Source organism: Schistocerca serialis, chromosome 2, assembly GCF_023864345.2.
Source record: "Schistocerca serialis cubense isolate TAMUIC-IGC-003099 chromosome 2, iqSchSeri2.2, whole genome shotgun sequence".
In the NCBI taxonomy this organism is placed as follows: domain Eukaryota; kingdom Metazoa; phylum Arthropoda; class Insecta; order Orthoptera; family Acrididae; genus Schistocerca; species Schistocerca serialis.
In genome coordinates, this window is record NC_064639.1 from 1,141,494,729 (window position 1) to 1,141,521,055 (window position 26,327).

The following is a 26,327-nucleotide window of genomic DNA, read 5'->3' on the forward strand; positions in this document are numbered from 1 at the left end:
TCTCGATGTCGGATGGAACTCTAGCTCATTGCTTATATATCAGCGTGTTATATATTCATGAAGCTGATCTCAATGCTGTTATACAGGGGTATACAGCTGTGCCTGCCTACAGGTTGCTGCGAATACATAGAAAGAAAGATCCTTTATCATTTAGCTACAATATAGCAGGTCAGAAACTGGAAGCAGTTAATTCCATAAATTATCTGGGACTAGGCATTAGGAGTGATTTAAAACGGAATGATATAAAGTTGATCGTTGGTAAAGCAGATGCCATACTGAGATTCATTGGGAGAATCCTAAGGAAATGCAATCCGAAAACAAAGGAAGTAGGTTACAGTACACTTGTTCGCCCACTGCTTGAATATTGCTCGCCAGTGTGGGATCCTTACGAGATAGGATTGATAGAAGAGATAGAGAAGATCCAACGGAGAGCAGCCCGCTTCTTTAAAGAATCATTTAGTAAACGCGAAAGCGTTATGGAGATGATAGATAAACTCCAGTGGAAGACTGCAGGAGAGACGCTCAGTAGCTCACTACGGGCTTTTGTTGAAGTTTCGAGATCATACCTTCACCGAGGAGTCAAGCAGTATATTGCTCCCTCCTACGTATATCTCGCGAAGAGACCATGAGGATAAAATCAGAGAGATTAGAGTCCACTCAGAGGCATACCGACAATCTTTGTTTCCACGAACAATACGAGACTGGAATAGAAGGGAGAACCGATAGAGGTACTCAAAGTAACCTCCGCCACACACCGTAAGGTAGCTTGCGGAGTATGGATGTAGATGTAGATGTAGGTTTTATGCAACACGCAATACCTACAAACATCACATGCAAATTTTCGTGTTCTCCCGCTCGCTAGGCGCAAATTATTAGTCGTACAGAAAAAATGAACAGGAACTTTTGGAGCAAATTTAATGTGGTTAAATTTTGTACTGGGATATGTTTTTGCTGGAGACCACGGTTTTCGAGTTATTCAAGGACTACCCGTAGGGTCTTCTTGAATAACTCGAAACTATGGCCTCTAGCGTAAAAGTATCTGAGACAAAATTTAACTGCATTAAATTTCGTACAGAAAAGTCCTGTTCATTTTCTCTGTAGGACCAACAGCATTCGCGGAGCGAGCGAGAGAATATGGAAATTTGCCCTTGGTATTTGAAGCCATTGCAGGTTGCATGAAACCGATAGGTTCAGGCAGCTGAATCACATTGTATGCAGGGTGTTCGGAAATTCTTCAAGGACTTTTAGAGAGGAGTGGGTATATAATATTTTGAATAGGAACCCCTGTCCGGAAACAGGGTACTCATGATGAGGAGTTGTTCCGTCGGACTGGCTGCAGCAATTTTACTTTTGTCCGACCTCTCTGACTTGGTTCGGGCCTTGTTCACGTGTCTGTGAGTGTTAGAGAAACACGGTTGAGTACACGTTTCCAGAATACACCGACACCACCCATCTGAACAGCGAAGCTCATGTTAATGGAAAAGCTGCTCTTCGTCCTCCACAAGGTCCGACTCCACGGCATACCCTCTCCGCCACGCAGCTTCTTCGAGAAAGGGTACCTTCAACTTCAGCAGGCTTGACTGTGGTGCTCCAAGGAGACCCCGCACACCCGAAATGGAAGAGGCCGTACGGCATCACGTTGAAGAGAATCCGTCAATGAGAACACGAACTATTTCTTTGGCTATTAATGAGTGGAACTGTAAAACAAGTGATGCAGTGGGTCATAACTAATCTTCTTCTTCTCCTTCTCCTCAGCGGTCACAGGCCCTGTAGACCATGCGCTGCATCAACTATCTGCTTCCACCGCCGTCTATCTCTCGCAGCCTCTCTCCACCCTATGGAAATTCCCAATGCTGCCATGTTCTTCTCTACGTCATCTTTCCACCTTGTACGAAGTCGGCCCAATGGTGTTGTTGTATGGAGAGTTCCTTCAAACGCTTTCTTGGTGATTCTGTTGTTTTCCATTCTAGTCAAAGGTCCAGCCCACTGAAGTCTCCCACTTTTTAATTTCTGCATGATTATGCGTTGCTTCATTAGCTGATAAATTTCATTGTTCTTTCGAATTCTCCATACGACATTCTCCAAAACATGTCCCCAGATTTTTGTCATTACTTTTCTTTCGAAAACATTCAGTTTTTCTCTTTCATTCTTTGTAAGCGTCCAGCTTTTTGAACCGTACAGTACTATGGGGCAGATAATAGTGTTGCGTATATTCATCTTCATGGTGATTGACAAAGCTTTACTTTTGAGTGTATTGCTTAGTGAAATGGTTCAAATGGCTCTGAGCACCATGGGACTTAACATCTGTGGTCATTAGTCCCCTACGACGTAGAAATACTTAAACCTAACTAACCTAAGAACATCACACACATCCATGCCCGAGGCAGGATTCGAACCTGCGACCGTAGCGGTCAAGCGGTTCCAGACTGAAGCGCCTAGAACTGCACGGCCACACCGGCCGGCTTCCTTAGTGAGTAGAGATATCTTGACCCTGAGGCTATTCTTTCGTTTATATCCATTGTTATGATATTTTTGCTGTTCAAACGTGATCCAAGGTTTTTAAACTGAAGAACTTTTCTGAATTTAGAATGTTGGTCAATTTAAAAGTAAAGATTTGGGTCTATGACTAGATCTATTTCCATATATTCTGTTTTCTCTTGGTTAATCAAAAGCCCCATTTTGCTGGCACTGCGCCGGAGAGATCTGTACTTGTCTTTCAGTTCTTCTTCAGTTTCACTCAGCAACACTCTATCATCTGCATAAGCCAGGAATTTTACTTCACTGTGTTCGAATCGGAGACCATTGTATAGATGTAGATTACTCTCCCGAAACACTTTCTCTAATGCAAGGTTGAAGAGGACACACGAAAGAGCGTCTCCTTGTTGTAAGCCTATAGTAATTGGAAAGGCGGGGATGTGGATCCTCTGAAGTTCACTGCTGCCTGGGAGCCATCCACGCACAGTTGTATCATCCTAATGATTTTACTTGGTGTACTAAATTCTCGTAATGCGTTGTACAGGCTACTTCTGCGGATGCTGTCATAGGCTCGCTGGAAGTCAATGAAGAGATAGTGGATGTTTTTGTTGAATTCCCAGTATTTCTCAAAGATCTGTCGTATAGTAAACAAACTATCAGTTGTGGAACGGTTTGTTCGAAATCCAGCCTGGTAATCTTGAATAATATTTTCTGCGTAAGGTTTAAGGTTTTCCAGAATGTTCATTGACAGGATTTTGTATCTTATGTTCAGCAAACTGATACCTCTATAATTTCCACATTCCATTCTCTTTCCTTTCTTGTGTGTGGGACAAATTATTGCGGTTTTCCATTATTCAGGCAGTGTTTCAGTTTTCCATACCATTGTGATAAGGTCATCATTTCTTTGTGTAGCTTGCTTCCGTTCTCTTTTAAGTCTCTGCTGATATGTGGTCATCGCCTGCTGCCTTGTTGTTTTTCAACTTTTGAGTGGTGTGGATCGCTTCCTGTTCTGTGATTCTACATTCGTCATTATTAATGCTGTTACTCGCAGACATTGCGTAATTGAAGGTTATGTGCGGATCAGTAGAATTTAACATTTCTGAGAAATACTCTGTCCATCTTTCGAGGATATCTTCCAGCTGTGTTGGCATATTTTGATTTTTATCTTTTATGAATAGGTTTTCACTTTGATAACCTGTCTTACTTTTCTTTGTTTACTGAAACAACTTCTTTGAGTTTCTATTCTTACTTTCCACTTCTATAGATCCTAGGACTCCAGATAGACACTTCCTTTTCTCTGTTGGTAGAACTCTTGTTGTTTCTCTCTCCTGTCCTCACTCTCCTTATAATGCAGTCACAGCATCCTGGCTTCTTTCCTCTTCTCGACTGTTACCGAATCAGTTACATAAATATACGGTCGCATTGTCAACAAAATGGTCGTATCACGGAAACGGTACGTTTCCGCACATGAGTTCCAGTTCGGAGTATTATCTACCCACACCCCTCTGCAAGTCCTAGAAGTTTGAAACGAGAATCTCCGAACAGTCTGTATAAAGTAAAACTTCAAGAAAAAGATTGTACGAAAATCCTCACTGCCTTCTGATGGTAGGCCTAGACCAGAAACTAATTATAGCAAGATAAATCATTAAGAAAATGTGTATAGCTACAGTTTTTTTTCTTTAGTTGTATTAACCAGGCAGTATTTTTCGACGTGGAACTCGATGCTGGACCTGGAACGGCAGCGCACGGAAGTGAGTGATAGTTTTTGACGATGTACTCATTTCAATGTCACTTCAATAACTCGGCTGCAATTAGACCAACAGGCGTCGTAAAAAGAAGATAAAACGGAGAGAGAAAGAGAGGAGAGACTGAATTTTATGACAGTGCTACTTCCAGGAGTGTTAGTACTCCAGTATTACAGAAGAATTTCTCTAATACCTGGAAGGTGGGAGGTGAGGAACGCGCTTTAGTAAAGCAGTGAGGATGGGTCGTGTGTCTTGTTTGGAAATCACAGTCGGTTCGGCAACTGTCCGTGAATGACAGTGGTCCCAGCTTCGAGTCTCCATCCGGTGCACAGTTTTAATGTGCCAGAAAGTTTCAAATTAATGCACACTCTAGTGCACAGTGAAAGTTCATTCTTGAGTGTGTATGTTGCAACACACGCCGAGCTTCAAGCATGTAGCTCAAAGGCTCAGAAGCATAGGTGTCTCTTAATTTTAAAAATTGAAAAATTCGTAAATTTACTAAAACGCGGTGATATGTGTCCTAAATATAACTAGAATATCGGGTGCTAATGTATAGGGCGCAAAATACAGTTAATAATTATAGCGGTATTGCCCTAATGGACCCAAAAATGAGCAGTCAGTCCGCAAATACGAGCAATATAATTGACCTCGGACGCCTGCTTCACTATATGAAGAGCCTGAGTGTGGGTGTTGACGTCGCTGCTGCTTCTGCTGCTGCTGATGGGGAAAACGTAACGGAGGTAGACCGAGGTCCACATAACATATGCAAACAGCCAGCGGTACAACGTAGTGCTAATGAACAACCGAATGGAAGCTAGAATAAACTGAATAAATATGGACTGTAACGTTACAGCAGTTGCACCACAAGTTACATAAAAAGAGAAAGTAGCAACAAACAACTTGAAAATAAAATTGCAACTAACGTTGTAATTTGTTTCTAGTTAATTACCACGTATATATATACCAAACCATAATGTTCAATATTCTGGACACAAAATAAGCAATGGGACTTCAAAAATGGTTCAAATGGCTCTAAGTCTTGGGGACTTAACATCTGAGGTCATCAGTCCCCTGCGGGCGTAGCAGCCGCGTGGTTCCGGAGCGCCTAGAACCTCTCGACCACACCGGCCGGCCGCAATAGGGTTGGGTTGTTTGGGGGGAAGAGACCAAACTGCGAGGTCATCGGTTTCATCGGATTAGGGAAGGACGGGGAAGGAAGTCGGCCGTGACCTTTCAAAGGAACCATCCAGGCATTTGCCTGGAGCTATTTAGGGAAATCACGGAAAACCTAAATCGGGATGGCCGGACGCGGGATTGAACAGTCGTCCTCCCGAATGCGAGTCCAGTGTGATAACAACTGCGCCACCACGCTCGGTCCCCGCAATGGGACACAGAGGTACTACTGCAGAAACAGTAGCAAGCATAGTGTACGGCGTTTCCGAGAATCATTTTACACGATAAATGACTGCTCAGTGCATCGTAGACCAAAAGTCTTTAACCGCAATCCAAGAAATAATGATAAGGTACCACAAAAACAATATAGGACCAAGTCAATGGGAATACTTCGAAGAATCACAAGCTAGAGGCGGCGCCAGCGTAGGTCCGCCGCATTTTACACATGCACAGTGCAGTTCGTTCGAAACGAGTGTGACCGCCTAATCTACGGAACATTGGTTTTTGTTTACACCATTTCGTGCAGTAATTTGTAACATTTGTGAATACGAAATTTAAGATATTTTGTCAAGTGGCTTATTCTGTGAAAAAATGTCCTTTATGAACCCCAGTCCAATGAGCTACAGTGGAGTCAGATTGGGAGATCGATGGAGCCTGACATTGGGACACACTTTCGGAACCAATGCTCAGGAAACCATGGAGAAATGTGGTAACATCACCATGATAGCAGTGGGGAGTGATGAGGGGTGAGGGGGATGAGGGGAGGGGGGAAGCACCCCTGCTGAAAAATGACATCGAGTGGTGTGTGTGTGTGTAAGTAAGTACAATCTAAGTTCTGCACCATTTCAGTGCAGTAATGTGTTCATTGTAAATATGTATTATAGTAGTTCTGTTACATATTTATTACCTTATAAATAAAAAAAGCTTTTTTTTTTCTAAATTCAGTGCATTAGTCTTTGTAAAATGATTCTCTCATATAGTCTTCATTAAAAAAATTATGATCATTTCACTTGGGACCTGTGGAAGGTACATTAGCTTATTTGATTCAGTTGTAAATACTTGTCATTTATTATTGTTTTTCTCACATGTTCTACATCCTGGAGGACCTCCTGACTACGGATCAATTGGAATGAAAGTAAATCTAATCTAATCTAGTCTACCTTGCTGTCTTAAGAGACATTCACTTTAATATTTACATAAGTTAAATTTGGAAATTTGCTGTTCATTAAATAGAAAATTCTCTCAAAAAAATTAAGAAACGGCTGATGTTTTTTGTAATTTCTCAGGTATTTTTTCTAGGTTAAATATTACAAATATTTAAGATGTAACAAAATGATTTCGATACGACGTAGATCTGGATAACTGGAATCTGATAAAGACTCTCGTGGATTTTTGTAGTTTTTCTTATTGGTGCTTAGATTAAAAGTATGCATTTTTAAATAGTTGCAGGTACTAGTTGTATCTAGAGACATACACTCTTCCCATCTTCATTTGTAAAGCAATTACCTCTTGAAAAACTACTACATGTCAGCAGTCACTGTAACTGAGTGGATCTGTTCTACTTTATCTGGTTTACAGAAAGGTCTCTGCAAGTTTAACAGTTTTGCACTGACCTCAGAATAGTTTCAAATGTCACTCAAAGTATAGCGTTGTGTGGGAGAGTGCTGGAGACGCGCTGCCTACCTGTCGACGCCGTCCAGCAGCAGTTCTGTGTAGGCCAGCGGGAACCAGCCGGTGCACTGCGTGCGCAGGTTCTCGCCGAACTGCCACCCCTTGTTCCGTTCACCTGCAGGGAATAGCAGAGGAAAGACCAAAGTGGTGAAAATTAGCAAACTTGAAGGTTCCGTTGGAATATCATTGAAAGGATAGACTTTGGAATGAGTGAAATCTTTGAAGCGCTTCACATTAAGTTAGGTGGCAGATAATGGAAGCTATGTGGAGGATATAAGGAGACAGACTGTCGATAGGTAATAACTTTGTATAAAATGTAGGTTCGAGTATTGGACAGTAAAAAACAATGAGGAAAATACACTGTCCAGACATATTAATGTGACCACCAATCAAAAGCTTGAATAACCATCTTTTGCAGGGAGGACCGCCTGTTAGACTTTCAGGAAGAGAGAGAGAGTGAGGCTCTGGAAGGACTCGACAGAAATGTGCAGCCATATCGACTTCAGTGTCGTGGCCAGGTGCGGTAGATTTTCTCAGCAGAGTATCCATGGCGCGAACAACTTGATCGAGGCAGTTCCACAGATTCTCGACTATTTGTAGAAAAAATCTACATAAATTAATTCTAAATTCAACACATTAATCTGTCAAAATAGTAATCTAATTAATATTAATCAATACATTAAGAAATATTTCAACCATATGGTTTAAATCCGGGGAGTTTGGTGGCCAGGGGAGAACGGTAAACTCATCCTAGGTGCTCCTTGAACCGCGTGCTTAGACTGCGAGCTGTGTGGCACGTTGCAGTGTTCTGTTGACAGATGCTCTCGTGCCTAGGAAAAACAAACTACATGTAGGGATGGTGTAGGACAGATGCATACTCGTTAATCCACTGTGTCTTCCAGAATGCAAACATTCCCCAGAACATAACGCTTCCTTCTCCGGCCTGGACGCTTCCGACGATAGTTGCAGAGTGTTTGCTTTCAGACGTTTCACGCGTGAAGCATAAAACGTGATTCATATGAAAATGGCACCTGTCACCGCTCAGTGGACGTCCAGTTCCAGTACGGGCTTGTACATTCCAGCCTTCGTCGCCGATGAATAGCAGTCAGAATGGATGCACGAACCAGGTGCCTGCTGTGGAGTCCGTACACTGCAACGTTGACAAATGGTCGTTGAGGAGACCCTGTTGGTGGCCTCGTGGTTCATCAGAGCGGTCAGTTGCTGTCCGTCTGTACACATTTCCGCAGCCGTCGTTCAGCCGCGTCATCTATGGCCTGCGGTGAACCAGAGGTGCCTCGGCACTGGGTTTGGACAGCGCCATTTTGCCGTGCGTGGTTTACTTTAACCACGGCGGCACGCGAACAGCTTACAAGCTTTGCCGTTCCGGAAATGCTTCCACCCTTGGATCGAAAGCCAGATAAATCGCTCAGTTTCTGCGTCACGGCAACGACTGCACTGTTTTCCACGCCCCGCAGACATGCTTTACGTACTCTCCCCTGCTAGTGTTTCACTTGCCGTCTTTGAATGGTTACTGCACATTGAACCCGAACGTAGGCGGTGGTCACATTAATAAGACTGAACCGTGTATTTGGACAGTTCTGAAATGCAGTTGTGGAGTAAAATGTTGAAAGTTAAATAGACTGACAGTATGACGAATGAAGGAGTACTCCAAAGAAGTGGAGAGGAGAGAAAAGTAATGAAAATTAGTTAGGAAAACGGCTGGGAGATGCACTAGAAAGAAATTGCTCGTAACGAAGAATCAGTGACCATGCAGTATGAAATGAACAGGAAGAAGGACTGCCGAATGACACAAAAGAGTATGAAGTTAGCAGCAGATTAAGGAAGAAGTGCAGCACTGATTAGATTAGATTAGATTAGTTTAGTACTTGTTCCATAGATCATGAATACGACACTTCGTAATGATGTGAAAGGTGTCAGCTTAATAAAAGATGTCTATTCAAGATACTACATTACACAAAATATTACATGACACTTAATATTTTTATTCTTGTTTTGTGGGGATTGGGGAAATTACCCACTTACTATATCCAAAAATTCATCTATTGAGTAGAAGGAGTTGCCATTAAGAAATTCTTTTAATTTCCTTTAAAATGCTATATGGCTATCTGTCAGACTTTCAATGCTGTTAGGTAAGTGACCAAAGACTTTTGTGGCAGCATAATTTACCCCCTTCTGAGCCAAAGTTAGATTTAACCTTGAGTAGTGAAGATCATCCTTTCTCCTAGTGTTCTATCCATGTACACGGCTATTACTTTTGAATTAGTTCGCGGATTGTTAATAACAAATTTCATAAGTGAATATATATATTGTGAGGCTACAGTGAATAACTCTAGCTCTTAAATATGTGTCTGCAGGATGATCTTGGATGAGCTTCAGTTATTATTCTGATTGCTCGCTTTTGTGCAGTGAACACTCTTTTACTCAATGATGCGTTACCCCAGAATATGATACCATACAAAAGCAGAGAATGAAAATAGGTGCGGTAAGGTAATTTACTGAGATGTATATCGCCAAAATTTGCAATGACCTTTATAGCATAATTAGCTGAACTCAAACGTTTCAGGAGATCCTCATTGTGTTTTCTCCAGTTCAACCCCTCATCAATGCACACACCTAGAAATTTTGAATATTCTACCTTAGCTACCGATTTCTGATCGAAGTCTATATTTATTAATGGTGTCATTCCATTTACAGTGTGGATCTGTATATACTGTGTTTTGTCAAAGTTTAATGAGAGCCCATTTTCAGAGAACCACTTAATGATTTTCTGAAAAACATCGTTTACAATTTCACTAGTTAATTCTTGTGCTTTGCATCTTCGTGAATATAGAATGGCAAGTCATTAATATAATATATTAAGAACAGCAGAGGACCCAAGACCGAACCTTGCGGCACCCCATTCTTGATTGTTCCCCCAATTTGAGAAATCAGTTTTTTGCATATTATGTGAATTGCTTATTTCAACTTTCTGCACTCTTCCAGTTAGGTATGATTTAAACCATTTGAGCACTGTCCCATTCATACCACAGCACTTGAGCTTATCTAGAAGTATTCCATGATTTACACATCAAAATCCTTTGAGAGATCACAAAAAATCCCAATGGGTGACTTCCGGTTACTCAGAGCATTTAATATTTATTATCTTCCTAATTTCAGAAGGAGAGGTGGGTGGAATTTTAATTGTATCAAATGGTGTGGGTAAGGCTTCTGCCATTAACTGCCTTGCTTCTTCTAATGAACATTTAGATCCTATTTTCTCTACAGCATTTAAAAAATGATTATTCAAAATGTTTTCGACTTCCAATTTGTTGTTTGTCAAGTTTCCATTCGCTATGATGGTAATGCCATCATCCTGTACTCTTGGTTTCCCTGTCTCCCTTGTAATAATATTCCAAATTGTTTTGATTTTGTTATCAGAGGTATTAATCTCAGACCTGATGCACATGCTTCTGGATTTTTTAATAACCTTTCTTAATGTAGCACAATAGTTTTTATAATATTTGGCTGTTTCTGCGTCATTACTCTTTCTTGTTGTTAGATACAGTTTACTTTTCTGGATACAAGATATCTTTATTCCTTTAGTAAGCCAAGTTTTTTTGCATGGTTTCTAATAATTAGATTTAACTACTTTCTGGGGGAAACAGTTTTCAAATTCTCTTACAAATGTATCATGAAATAAGTTATATTTTAAATTAGCATCGGGTTCCTTGTGCACATCATCCCAGTCTAACTGGTGAAGATTTTCTCTGAAATTTGTAATTGTTGAGTGATTAATTGAACGCACAAGTTTGAAGGGTAGTTTTGAATTACTGAATGGAGCTATGTCATATACTGTAACTAGCTGAGCACCATGATCAGAAAGTCCAATCTCACCAGGACAAGAATTTATGTTTTTAAACCTATCTTGGTCTATAAAAGTGTTATCTATCAATGTGCTGCTGTCCTTTACTACCCGATTAGGAATGTGGAGAGCATTAGCGGATGAACCTCTATTTTGTAAGACACATAATACCCAAGATGAAGATGAAGTATATTCACCATCTATTGGCGGGACTGTGGTACCGGAGCTGAGGCACACTCACCTATGAGGGCGATGAGGTCGCCCTCCAGGAAGCTGAGCTGGTTGTCGCCGCTGGAGAGGTAGGCGTACAGCGCCCGCGCCAGCTGGTTGTCCCAGCCAGACGCCACCGCCATAGACTTGGGTCGCGGCTCCGGCTCTGTGCATAGAAAGGTAGGCACTGTACCACCACATTATGTCTCTGCATCCAAATCCACATCTACGCACGTCGGAGTGTGATCGAAGGTGCTTCGTGCACCACCACCAGTACTGTTCTTTCCTTTTCCATTCGCGAGTGGTGTGTGTCTCTTTAGCTTCGTGGGTTACTGACTGACTAGAAATCCGCATGTCCATGGTTCGATATGAAGTGGGTCCCATGTTAATGATTTGTATCACTTATAGCATATTTCATCATCACCATCATCACATCATTAGCTACATTTACGGATTAGGTTAGAGGAACTTGTTCCGGCTTCAGCTTCTCAGCTGCACATGGGCCAACCCATGTACCTAACGGCTTTGTGTATATATTGTAAAGCTTTACGAAACACTAGCTGCTACACGCAGTTGCGCTAACATATTAGTAAAATGACATGAAATATGCGTTTGGCCGCAGTGGTTAGCACACTGGACTCGCATTCGGGAGGACGACAGTTCGCGTCCGGCCATCCTGATTCAGGTTTTCCGTGATTTCCCTAAATCGCTCCAGGCAAATGCCGCGACGGTTCCTTTGAAAGGGCACGGCCGACTTCCTTCCCTAATCCGATGAGACCGATGACCTCGCTGTTTGGTCTCTTCCCCCAAATAACCCCAACCCCCAACTCAACCCTATGCGTTTGGCCATATTGGCCAGGAGACGCCGTGCACGTCTCTTTATTTGACGGCACTTCGGCGACTTGCGTGCCGATGATGTTATTGTGACAATGAGAACACACACACACACACACACACACACACACACATACATAGTCCCGAATGGAGCAAATCCAACCTGGCCGGGAATGGAACCCGGGCTGCGTGAGCCAGGATCAGGAATGTTAACCACACCACGAGCTGTCAGTAGCCTCAGTAGTTGTGTTGCGATCAGTGATCATAACAGTACTAAAATAAAGAGTGGACCTTCTAAAATTATTAAATAATCTTAAACAGACGAAGAAAGAAAGTGAATAATCTGTAGTTCGGTGCAGCAGATATTTTACAACATTTGTACATGCAACAACGTCAGCTGCCCTCACGTGTCTGTTTGTTACCCGCGACTGTGCTCGCAAATCAGCCTCATTGAAAGCCTCCCACATAGTACGTGTAAACGCACAAGGTTTCTTTGTTTGTCGAACAGCATTTAAATGAAGACTGCATCGTGTGTCTTCATGGGTCTCAGAAGCAGTAAGGACTGCGTGACGCTTAGCAGCTGAAATGCTACGAGCACGGCACTGAAATTAGTAACGAAGTTAGAGTTAACGTCATTGAGGATTGTATAACGACTGTCTTCATACGGTGAATCATATTTATGCAGAACATATCAAACAGTTAGGCGTTTTCGTAAATAAGACAAACAGTAAATAGCTTTTTCATAAAGTAATTATTGTTCCATGTTTCACGTCATATTCTTGAAATCAATAAATATCTCGTACTACACAATTTCTAAAGTAGCATGTGTTCTTCTTCGGCGTTCAGACAACCTCCAAGCCAAATTCCATCAAAATCGATTCAGCGGTTTAATGGTGAAAACGTAACATGCAGAGTTACTTTCGCATTTATAATACTGGTATGGATCTGTCTTGTTGCGTTCCGTTTACATGTTCCTGCCATTTCTACTTATACGTGGCGAGTTCCTTTTTTTCAGTTATTGGAAATATTTTAAGCTCATTTCTAATACCTTCGTCTCTTAACCTATCTTCTCCTTTACATCATTTAACTGATCTTTTGGATTTCATATCTGACGTAACTATCCGACTTATGTCATAGAATTCCACTTGTGTTTCTTTGCATGTCTCTTTGTTTTATTTTACTGTCTTATTCTTTATATATTTATTATAACCGAAACAAGGGTTTCAGCCCAGGTAGTTAAAATGACGTACTTATTTGATTCTTTTCTTTACTATCGCTATTTATGAACGCACATGTAATTTTCCTTGGAATATCATTACCTTAGCGTTTTCTGCAGATTTTTTGAAATTATAGTTTTGACCATCAAACTTTAATTCTCACTTGCCATATGCCAAAGCTTCTATCTGAAATACTCTTCCTACATTTTTCTTCTTCTTATTATTTCTTCACTAATTTTTCATGGTATTGACATAATGACGACGGTTTAAATAAAAAGTTATCATTAGATTAATTGTATTGTGCAAGAAACCGAAATTCTGTTTGGCGGTTTTCAATTGGGTGAAGGATGCCATTTTAGGTGCTGTAGGCTCTTCAGTCAGTTTTGGGACAACGCCGATGTCAGATATTACAAACGGACGATGTGTACCGATTTGTGTTTGCACATGGCATTTATATCACCCGCCTGGTTTCTGAATATTGCCATCTTTTCAATTCTGGTGGTTTGTAAATAGTGGGTGTTGGTTAAAGCTATGTCTAAGAGAGGAAGCTAGCTTTTTCAGTTTCATCGACTGTGTTACATCGAAGGATTGGCTTACCCATTATCGTGTCAATTATCATTACTATTACTATTAACCTTTAACTGCTATATCGCTAATTATTGTACTACAAGTGAAATTAAGTTAATTGATTTTGGCTTAAGTAACTTAAACTAGTTCAAATCATCTATCACTCAAGTAATTTGGAGGAGACACTGCCCCCTCCTACCCTAACCCAACAGGTTGATACCTAATTAAAAGGCAGAATGATAGTCGTAGACACATTATAATTTATCTGAAGGGAGCAACGATTCAACTTTACAGCTTCGATCAGATAACGACGGAAAGGATACGCAATATCTACGATTACACGTCCTCTTCACCGCTGTTTATTAACATCTGATCAAGACTGCGAATGCTACAGATTCTTCAAATCCGTTCTTCAGTATCATTATTTCTGTTTAAGATGTATTTATTCATCATTATATTTATTTAACCGTGATACAGAAGTTGTCTGTGTATGAAACGCTGACATAATTAATAGATAGACTGAAGACCCTCTTTCCATCAGGTTAAGGGAGAAAATTCAACTAAAATCAAATAGTCACCCTCTTCTAAATGGCCAAAGTCGACAACCAGCTCTACTAAACATGATGATGAATCCAAAAACCAACGTCAATTTCAGCAACTGAAACGGTTAAATTTTAATGTCGTGCCTAAGGGGTTTCTGAGATTGAAAAGCACACTTCCCTCCACTCTTCCAGTACGTGCATGAAGTATAACAATTATGACACTGCTACATGTTTGTGGCTGAGTACCCCGTGTTGTCTTGGTATGTATTTCTTGCAGTTTTATTGGTGCATCTCTCTGTGCATCTCCTCTGCCTCCTCTCTGTCCATTCCTCCTTCACTCTCTCCATCTGCTCCTTCCCCTATCTCTGACCTCTCCTCCTCTACCTTTTCTCTGTCCATTTCCTCCTCACCTTCTTTCTGTCCAATTTCTCCTTCCCTCATACCTCCTGAATTATATGTAGTAAAATGATATAATTTTGTAGGCACATTCAACAGCATACGTGGATACTGTGTGCCAAATGTGTTACGATTATAGTTAGTACAAACGAAGCAATAAATGAAAACACCATGACAGTATGCCTGATGCGACAGTTTCACTGTTACTGCATGTAAAACGAAAATTGGCGATAAATTTTTTCTTTCATCATTTTGTGCATGTTGTGAACGAGAAAGAGTTTCTTAAAAAATTGAAATCATATGTAAAGTTTGTTGTAAGTCAATAAGTGCTCTCGTTCTGAAATATTGAATAGAATAAAATCTGAGTATTCACCCATCGTGACCTTTACTTCTTTTTCACCGCCATCCCTTTGACTGTTGGGTGATTCTTACTCTCATAGTGATTCTTTCCAGACAGTAAGTTTGGTTGAAATCGGTTCAGCTGTTTCGGTGCAGATGTGGGACATACGTACACAGACATACTTTTGTAATACGTATGAATATACACTACTGGCCATTAAAATTGCTACACCACGAAGATGACGTGCTACAGATGCCAAATTTAACCGACAGGAAGAAGATGCTGTGATTGCAAATGATTAGCTTTCCAGAGCATTCACAAAAGGTTGGCGCCGGTGGCGACACCTACAACGTGCTGACATGAAGAAAGTTTCCATCCGATTTCTCATAAACAAACAGCAGGTGACCGGCGTTGCCTGGTGAAACGTTGTTGAGATAACTCGTGTAAGGAGGACAAATGCCTACCATCACGTTTCCGACTTTGATAAAGGTCGGATTGTAGCCTATCGCGATTGCGGTTTATCGTATCGCGACATTGCTGCTCGCGTTGGTCGAGATCCAATGACTGTTAGCAGAATATGGAATCGGTGGGTTCAGGAGGGTAATACGGAACGCCGTGCTGGATCCCAACGGCCTCGTATCACTAGCTGTCGAGATGACAGGCATCTTATCCGCATGGCTGTAACGGATCGTGCAGCCACGTCTCGATCCCTGAGTCAACAGATGGGGACGTTTGCAAGACAACAACCACCTGCACGAACAGTTCGACGACGTTTGCAGCAGCACGGACTATCAACTCGGAGACCATGGCTGCGGTTACCCTTGACGCTGCATCACAGACAGGAGTGCCTGCGATGGTGTATTCAACGACGAACCTGGGTGCAGGAATGGCAAAACATCATTTTTTCGGATGAATCCAGGTTCTGTTTAGAGCATCATGATAGTCGCATCGCCCGCATCTCGTGGTCGTGCGGTAGCGTTCTCGCTTCCCACGCCCGGGTTCCCGGGTTCGATTCCCGGCGGGGTCAGGGATTTTCTCTGCCTCGTGATGGCTGGGTGATGTGTGCTGTCCTTAGGTTAGTTAGGTTTAAGTAGTTCTAAGTTCTAGGGGACTGATGACCATAGATGTTAAGTCCCATAGTGCTCAGAGCCATTTGATGGTCGCATCCGTGTTTGGCGACATTGCCGTGAACGCACATTGGAAGCGCGTATTCGTCATCGCCATGGGGTGCCACTGGTTACACGTCTCGGTCACCTCTTGTTCGCATTGACGGCACGTTGAACAGTGGACGTTACATTTCAGATGGGTTACGACCCGTAGCTCTACCCTTCATTGGATCCCTGCGAAACCTTACATTTCAGCAGGATAATGCACGACCGCATGTTGCAGGTCCTGCACGGGCCTTTTTGGATACAGAAAATGTTCGACTGCTGCTGGCCAGCACACTCTCCAAATCTCTCAGCAATTGAAAACGTCTGGTCAATGGTGGCCGAGCAACTGGCTCGTCACAATACGCCAGTCACTACTCTTAATGAACTGTGGTATCGTATTGAAGCTACATGGGCAGCTGTACCTGTACACGCCATTCAAGCTCTGTTTGACTCAACGCCCAGGCGTATCAAGGCCGTTATTACGGCCAGAGGTGGTTATTCTGGGTACTGTTTTCTCAAAATCTATGCACCCAAATTGCGTCAAAATGTAATCACATGTCAGTATAATATATTTGTGCACTGAATACCCGTTTATCATCTGCATTTCTTCTTGGTGTAGCAATTTTAATGGCCAGTAGTGTATATTCTTTTCGTCATCCGATTTTAATGAAGTATGGCGTATGCGGTGTCTTTAGCTACGCTGAAGTTACCCGTTAAAACCCCATAAAAATCCGTCTACTGGTTTTAGAGATTAGCGTGTTCAAACAGACAAGAGAGTTTTGCACACTTATTATCAGTAGAGGTAGCAGCTACATAGTTTTTTCGCACTTTTTAACCACATCTTTCAGGAACGTTTAAGTGTCTGTTTACAGATGGTTTTTACACTTTGTGACAGAGTCCACGGCCCTACCTTGCTCGAGCGAGTGCGTGGAGGCGGCCAGGTTGAAGTCGGACTTGGCCCTGGAGAGCGGCTTCATGGGGCTGTGGTTGACCGCCTCGCCGATGGACCGCATGTCGAGGCACGACGCGTCCATCGACTTGGTCTTCCGCAGCTGTGACGTCAGCGACAGCCGGTCGTCCTCCGTGCCTCCCGGACTGTCCTCTGGCCAGAAGCTCACCTGCGGTCAGTTTGAAACATTGAGTCTGAGTACATCTGGTGATTAATCTTTAGTGTCGGACGTTCCACAGCAGATGTGGATGAGATAGTCCCACTAAAACGGTTTTAGTTTTGAAACTGATTAAACAACACAGGATTCGACGAAATAAATCTCGGATGAACAGCCTGGTATGAGTGTGCATAGGACACAATATTACGGCAATCGACGACGTTGCCATCATCAGATGCGCTGATGTACAGTACATCAGCGCACCTGATGATGACAACGTGGTCGATTGCCGAAATAGAGCGTCCTATGCACACTCATACCAGGCTGTTCACCCGAGATTTATTTCGTCATAAAACACGCCTGGTAAAATTGAAGAATCACAACACAGGTTTCGACTATCCCGGCAAGAAATCACTAAAAATGGCTCCTGTGATTATCTGAACAAAACTTACAAGTTTAATTCAAGAAGGAATCCTAAGGATAAATATCATAACATAATTACTCCTCGAAAGCCATAATTTTGGTTCGTCACTCTACTGATATATGCGACTAAATGATTGCTTAGTTACTATTACATAAGAGGATGTAACACCTTTTCAGACACATTCGAACAATAATTCATATTGTGACAGAGCTTTGAAATGGTTTATTGTGTTAAGTGTCTTTTCCTCACAAAATATTTTTTGTACATCGTGTTGACTAAATATTTTTTCAGCTTTTGTCAACAAGGAAAGCGATCAAGTCATTGCATCCACAACTGCTTACAAATTACTTTTGAATACATTATGGGAGTGACAGTGATCAATGAGTTACAAATATTTACTCTTAAAAGCAGTCATGATCACTATTCATTTATTAAGATGCCGGTTTCGACCACTACTGTGGTCATCTTCAGACCATTGAGTAGGAACCTCTTTCTGCTGGAGACTCACTACACTAGTGATTCTCCAGCAGACAGAGGTTCCTACTAAATGGTCTGAAGATGACCACAGTAGTTGTCGAAACCGGTTATCTTACTAAATAAATCGTGATCAAGACTGCTTTTAATAGCAAATATTTGCTTACAATTTGTTAACACTTCATTACAATGTAGTGTCCAAATCGCATTTCTTCTGCATAACCTTCCCGAATACCTGGTTTCCCTAATAACTAGTATGGGTTAGTGTTCACCATCAGATTCATCTTGCCGTTACTACCCGACAGAAACTTTTCCATCAACTATGCGATACCGCTGATTTACTGAAGTGATTTATGTGAATTCATTCAAGTGAAACTCCAGAAGAAAAATATTCCTATACTGTCTGCTGAAAATTCTCACAGCGATGGCGAATAATGTATCTTTCTGGAACTTTCCTAAATGTGCAGGAAGCTGCGACGGAATCAATACGTACATCCTCAAAATCATGGTCTATATACTTCAATTACAAAAGGTTGCCCTTCTTCAAGATGTCGCAGAGGCCTGACAATGATTCACAGCAATAGATTTCGCTGTATCATTGCCATCGTCTGTAAAATCCCGAAGTATGACACGACTTGCTGAATGGAATGAATAGCCTTCTGGACCCCAGAGTACAGACTAAAAATTAATCACGGTGATACAAATGAGTTGCAGAGCAGCGTAAATGAGATTTGTGACAAATTTAACAACAAAACTGGGGAGTATGCAGTACATAAAGTGAGGGAGTTCTGCTACCTTGGATACAAAATGTGCATCACGAAGACGTTCGGAAGATTAAGAAGGAGCCTAGCACTTGCTATGAGAGCATTACTCGATGAAACATCTATACGACTATCAAATGTAGCCATTAAGAAAGAAATTTCAGAGATTGTACGTTGCGGTAACAGCACTGAATGGCAGTGAATCATGGAGTGTAGGAAGACCGAAAAGGAAGAGAATAAAAGAATCTGAGATCCAGTGCTAAAGAAGGGTACTAAAGATTAGTAGCATATTTTTCGATCGTAGACTGAAACGTACGACTGACATTTTCATGTCATGATCAGTGCTGAAAATTGTGGAATAAGATTTTGAAGATGAAATAATAGAAATATTATAGAGAAAAGACTGGTAGTTACAAAAAATGTAATAATGAGAAATAAATAAAAATTAAAAAATGAAAAATCTTTTTGTTTCAGCTGTGCAATAGGTGGACAAACGGCCAGCAAAGTTGCCCACACCATTATGCAGTTCAAGATTATGAAAAAAGACAAAATACAACTAAAAATATTGGTTGTTCTCTTTTAATCCTCGAGTACAGTGATAGGGACAGGTTTCACCAGCCAGCAGTATCGCAGTGTGCTTCTGATCAGAGCTCTTAGTGTTGGTACAGGTTTTTCTGCCACCTTCAGCTACTGCCAATAGCTTCAAAACACAAGAAGAGATCAGCTATAAACTGACGTTCCTCTTACCAAGCAGTAGACTGTAGGATATTCTCGTACAGGTGCGGTGGTCCCTATTCCCGTGAAGAACTGTATTGGGACCACTAACCTCTTACCTGCGATACGTGGAGAAAGTGTCATTTTGAAACACCGACATGTTAAATGCTACATGTCAAGTACCTTTTCGTGCTGCGTTACTTTTGATAAATTTGTCAGGCAGCACTTAAGTGAGGACGAGAGTTTTTTGACGTCTTAATAGCGTGAACGACGACCGTTTCTTTATTTCAGTAACTATTATTTTTAAAATTCGCGTTTGGGCGAGCATGCTGTATCTATTAATTACAATAGGGTACATTGGTGTCATTTCTTCCACCTGCCATGGAGGATATTGGGAGCTATAATGAGAGAATGGCTACATGTTATTGGGTTTGATAACTACGGCAGCTCGTGTAAAGATTGAAAGGGTCCTGTAGTTCCTTTTCATTCTCATTTTATTTGCTTTCCAGTGATACAGAACTCTCTGGCATGCGTGAGTGAATGAATGTGGGTGTCTTTCATTTTGCTATACGGTGGTTTAGTCTGCTACCGAGAATCAGCGGCAGTCGTACAGAATGGCCAAGCGTTGCACTTTTCAGATAGGCAAAGAGGTTTGTTCCCCTTGTGTGAAAGTTACCGGTGTTAGGTTGGTGGCGGAAGCCTCATCTCTGGGTTTTCCTGCCAAAGGGGTCGCGTGGGAAACGCTGGAGTGTGTGAGACGGTCAGTCTGGTTCAAGCTCGCGGAAGGTCTGCAGCCGAAGTCTCTTCGAAGAAGGGTGAGTTGACTTAACCTCGTGGGGCGTTGTCTCATAAGAAGAAGGGAGCTTTTAGGTTTTGGTCTCGCGTTTCATCTTATAAAGATTGATTTCCTATTCCTAATGCAGACTTGACTTTGATCCGTAAGAAGAACGTAGCACAAAGGTGTTGTATATGTTGAAGCGTCCTCGGTTCAGTGCGAATGTCTGTGTGCCTGCAACTGCGTGTGTGTGCACTCTGATCTTTTCTGAATCTTGGTAATTTTTGCTTCTTAGTGAATTTTCTTTGTCTCATTACTTTATGTCTGGTGAAAACCATCCACATGCATTAATATTAGAGTTTGTTGGCCGTCTGTCATTATCCTTTGTCTATTCAAATGTGTCCTCTGCAAAATGTTAATTGTTTGCGACTGCGTGGTTTGATGTTACTAAAATTTCGCCACGGCAGGTAGAAATTGTGTCTCCGTGAACCACGTGGACAAATGAGTCTGCTGTGAAACGTATAGCGTTTCAGAAGCAATTGTACTTAGTTACCAGACAACAGCAGTTCTATAGATGCATTACTTCAATGTTTTAAGCAATAAATAATATTGCCTCCAATCTTATCCTTTGTACCGATGTTACGTCTCCGTTACCTATGACATTTACCTTTTAGTTTTGCTTGTTAGCCCATCCACAGCGTTTCCATGCTCACAGGTCCAGTAATTAATGTCCTTTTTTGTATTTAAAACAAATGTTCCAGAACAGATCTTGTTTTCAGAAATGTTGCTACAAGCTGCACTTATGCACTGTGTTCGCGCACTCTTCACTTTATTCAATATTTGATTCACGGGAACAATGCCTGGATCATATGAATAAGTACATCCCATTCTCTATCAGTGACTTTACCATGAATGTTCTTTTGTGAGTTTTTCTTATGAATAAATTAAGTAATTTTCCGACTCGGTGCAACCTCTTATTTGCCGTGAGCCTAGAGTTGATGGCGACCCACTCTTTTACGTTGATTTGAATGTCAGATAGCATTTTCTTATTCAAAGTGCGCGTGGTTCCTGTAGCTATCAGGATGCAGTTAAAGTGCGCTTCACGCTTCTTACACATAGCGACATTTTATTCACGCTACTTACTAGGTGAGTAAATTTAAATGATTGAAACTCAGGCAATCACAGCCGAAATCGACCATGTCCCTAGCATTTACTAATTAATAGCTGAAGTTACCCCACATGAAGAACAAAAGTATTCTTTTTTTACTTGCCTCCGAATTTGATGCAGATAACAGGTATCGGATTAGAAGAAACATGAAGTACTGGAGTGGTATCAAAAACGTGTGTGACTGCTGAAGAAGGGGTGGTTTACGTAGGGTGCTAATACAGTAAGACGTCCGAAGATGAACTACCAAACACATAATGGAAGGCGAGAAACAGAAAAACTCGGAAGTAGATGGCCGAAAAAACATCGACGAAGTCGTCACAAGGTTGAATTGGAATACAAAAGACAAAGAACGTCTTAGAAAGAAAGAAATAGATTGAACTTGTGAGACAGGCATGTGCTGGGTGACGCCCTTACAGTATTAAAAAATGTTGTGAAAACATTTCTCCAACTTACAGCAGTGCTCCGGCTTCGATGCCTCCGACGTGGAGTGGTCCTCACCTGAACCATCTACTTGCACGTCGCACTCACCTGTCGGAGCCTGGCGGTGAGGACGGCCTCGACGCCCTCCGGGAGCGCCTCCCTGGAGTGGGCCACGTCCTGCCACGAGTCCAGCCGCTCCTCCAGCGCCTGCTTGCCCTGCGTGTGGTGCAGTAGGTAGTGCTTCGCCAGCGAGCACTGGCGCTCCAGCACGAACCCGTACCGCCTCCGCTCCTGCGTCATCGCCTGCAACACGTGGACCTTGTTTTCAGTAACGTTAAATCACGCACCACAGAACACAAAGGCATTGCGGTCATATAACATTGTTGAGCTAAAGATGTCTGATTGATACAATTTGCCGTCACCTTACTTGTTGCTATTATCTTCAGTCGGAAGACGAATTTTGCTGTAGCTGTTCACGCTGGTCTATCCTGTGCAAGCCTCTTCATCTCTTCACAACTTACAGCCAACCGACTTTACTTACTGCAGCTAAGTCTCTGTCTCGTTTCGCAATTTTATGCCCCACCCCCTCGCCCGTTCTTCCACCTCTTTTTTGAAACTGACGATTCTTTGATGTCTCAGAATATGTGCCATTAACTGATCCTTTCTTCTAATCAAGTTTTCCCATAAATATCGAGTTCTTGATGTAAATGGTTCAAATGGCTCTAAGCACTATGGGACTTAACATCTAAGATCGTCAGTCCCATAGAACTACGTAAACCTAACTAACCCAAGGACAGCACACGCATCCATGCCCGAGGCAGGATTTGAACCTGCGACCGTAGCAGCCGCGTGGTTCCGGACTGAAAGGCCTAGAACCGCTCGGCCACAGCGGCCGGCCTCTTGATATAAACAGTCTAGTTGGCTGTAGTAGTTGACGTTGAAGATAAAATCCAAAAACACTGATCATACATATTCTTCTGGCAGTGTGGCGGGCAGACAAGAAATTCTACGTACAGTTCACTGTATCATATTTCGACAGCTGATATCCTGATTAATTCCTTCAATATCGGCTAATAAATTTCGGCTACTTTCCATTGCCCATATTTTACTTTCATTTATATACATCTTATAGAATATTTCGAAGACATTGCCCATATTAGATCCAATCTTTCAATTCCTTTGCTCTCTCTCACAGAATCACGTCGTCGGCAAATCTCAGCGAATTCCTTTATCCTCTCTGAACATTAATTCCTTTTCAATAATTCTTCTTGGTTTCCCTTACCGCTTGTTCTTCGTACAGACTGAATATCGTGTAGGATGAGTTACGACTTATTTCATTCACTTGTCAACCACTCTCTTTGTTTCGTGCCTTTCGAATCGTAACTACAGTCTGATTTCTTTGCAGGTTGTAGATAATCCTTCACTCCTTGTGTTTTTTTCCAGATAACTAATAACTTCAAACAGGCAATGCAGTTATCATTGCGAAATCTTCTTATAAATCTCCAAATGCTATAAATGTAGGACCGCGAGCCTTCAACCTGTCTTCTAAGACAAATCGTAGGGTCAATATTACCTCACGAATTCCTACATTTCTCCGGAATCCAATTGATTCTCCTCAGGATTAACTTCTGCATGTACTACTATGGTGTACGTAATTTGTGTTATTTGTTTGCATTTTTTATTAAACCGGAAGTATCTGTCAGAAACTGCCTTCTTCGGAATTGAGATTATTACACTCCCCTTTAAACCCGAGGATATTTCATCTGTCTCATAAAGACTAGATGTCAGTTCGATTAGTTTAGTCATAATTGATTCACCACCTATATTAGTAATTACTTGGGTAAGTCACCCATTTCAAATCTTTTGTTTCGACTAAGGTCTTCTAGCGTTGTGTCAAACTCGTCTCGTAGTATAGCATTCCCATCCCATCTTCATCCACATCCTCTTCCCTTTCCGTAATACTGTAATTAATTTTCTTTCCTTTATATAGTCCCTCTCTGCTCTCTTCTACCTTTCAGCCTTCTCTTCCTAGTCTAATACTAGCTTTCCATCTAAGCTCCTGATGTGTATACACCACAGTGTATTTTCTTCAAATAACTCTTCTTTGTTATAGTAAAGCATGTTACTACTCTAGCCATTCCTGCTTTACCACTTTTCATTTATTGTTTGTGCCAGTTTTTGAAGTCTACTTCTAACTTGTGATAGTTATAGAATCTCCTTTAAAGCATCAACCAACTATCTAGTGAAAATATATACGAAAATGAAATTTTGATTTACGATTGCATAAGTAATTTGTATAAAATGTAACAATAACGAAGGCATCAATATATTTTTTTTTTACAGGTGAGAATTCACAGTACCTTTAAAATACATAGAAAACGAAACAATAGGAATTTTATTGCTTTACTCTAATGAAATGCCGTCTGGTTATGAAGACTCGTGTGGCTGTTGCGAAAATGATTCACATCATTTGATAACATTTATCTTTAATGTAATAAAGTGCTCTATGAGAGGCACAGTAATTTCCACAATTAAGGAAATGAATGACAAACTGAAATTTATTGTTTATTATTAAAGTTAACTTGAGCTCTGATTGAAAACGTTTTATATTAAGCATAACAGTTACTCCTGTTAATATGAACTGATAGATACAAATAACTGTATTTAGTCACTTTATTTATAATGCCACTACGCTTTTCGATGTATATTACTACTTCATCGGGTGATTTTATTGAAATTTTAAGTAACAAAGTTTTTCTGGTACCCAATGTGATGTTAATCCAGCGGTCACGGGATGCCCATAGAAACGTCTATGTTATGCCTTTTTTAAATAAAACTATGTGATGATACAAATGTAATCCTCCGAAACGCTTACAGGGAATATAGAGTGACTGGTTAAAATTACTCGCATGTCTCAATTACATTGACATCTGAAGGCGACGAACGGTTCTAAAACATAAATAAAAATTTCTTACGCATCAATCTTCTCCGCTGCTGCTCAGCTACGCGTTATACATAAATTAGCGATGTACATAAACACCTTTATTCGCTACGTTTGCTTAGTTACTTTACACTTCCTGTAGGCAGGTTAAATTTTTCCTGTGAGTATTTCATTCTTCAGTTTCTCAGTTTATTAACTCATTTATATCGATTTCGCATTTTTACTCATGTTGTTGACTTTATTACAACGTTACTTACACAGCTTGGGCCAAACGTTATGCAACCTGAAATTTAAAAAATTCAAATCTTTATTAATATACTTAAAATGTACTCATTTGCAATAGGTATTTTCCCACAATAGATGCTGGAAATATCCTCCATATGCTGCTACACACATTTCAATACGTTTCTTGACGTTGGCTGCTACTTTTTGGATGGTCGCTATACTTATCCAGATTGTTACGTTATCGATGTTGTGCTTCAGTTGGTCGATTGTGTGAGGATTTTTCTCATAGACATAGTTCTTCAGATGTTTCCAAACAGAAAAGTGTGTGGAGAGATAAATCTATGGTTGTTGGCGCCATAGGTCATTGAAATGATGTGTCCCCCATCGAACTCAAGCAACATTATCATTCTGCTACTCGCCCTCAACACTGTTGCACCAAATTACTGCATCCAACAATGTCGTTCATCAGGCTCTAGCAACTCTGAGTATTGCATGATAATGTTTTGGTAACGTTCAGCCCACCAACTCCAACCCTCTGTGAATGCATTCGGGTCCCATAGAGAGTGAAAGGGTTTTCTGAACTCCAAACTCTGTCGTCCTGGCTGTTTACATAGTTACTTAGATGAATCTTTTCTTCATCAGAGTAGAAAACATAGTCCAACACCGAAACACCGCTCCGAATAAAACGCAAATAAAATTCACAGTTATGTAGTCTTTTTCCACTGTTCTCGAATTTCATGTACAACGTGAATGCATTACGGACAGAGTTTGCTTCTTTGTGGTTGTACAAACACTTCCGTAAGACATTCCAGTTTACTGACAGTTTCCGCGTCGACGTCCTTGGTTAAAGTAGCAAAGATGCGCGAATATTTTCCAGTTGGGTCTCACTTAACGTCGAAAGTCGTCAGGAATGTCCACATACATTCACGCTACTAGCTTTTCTGAGACAAGCGGCTATCATTGGTTTGTTAGGCAACCTTGTTCCAGGAAAAGTTACCCTAGAGTCTTCCTGAGATTTTTGCTATTTGAAGTTACTTTCAAGGTTGAACACACGTTCAGACTGAGAAAAACACAACTAACTCTACACTGAATCAAAACGGTGGGCAAGTGTTTGGATATCAATTACTGTGCATCTC

General features: G+C 41.3%; 1 protein-coding gene across 1 annotated transcript in view; it reads right to left on the bottom strand.

Moving 5' to 3' along the window:
• Positions 1-26,327, bottom strand: part of LOC126456672 (brain-specific angiogenesis inhibitor 1-associated protein 2) — a 628,716-nt gene that overhangs the window by 72,392 nt on the left and 529,997 nt on the right. The window contains exons 7-10 of the mRNA XM_050092414.1: positions 22,134-22,328; positions 17,094-17,301; positions 11,168-11,302; positions 7,077-7,179 (exon numbers count right to left, since the gene is read on the bottom strand). Of these exons, the coding sequence (XP_049948371.1) occupies positions 7,077-7,179; positions 11,168-11,302; positions 17,094-17,301; positions 22,134-22,328 (641 nt within the window). The remainder of the gene's footprint in view (positions 1-7,076; positions 7,180-11,167; positions 11,303-17,093; positions 17,302-22,133; positions 22,329-26,327) is intronic.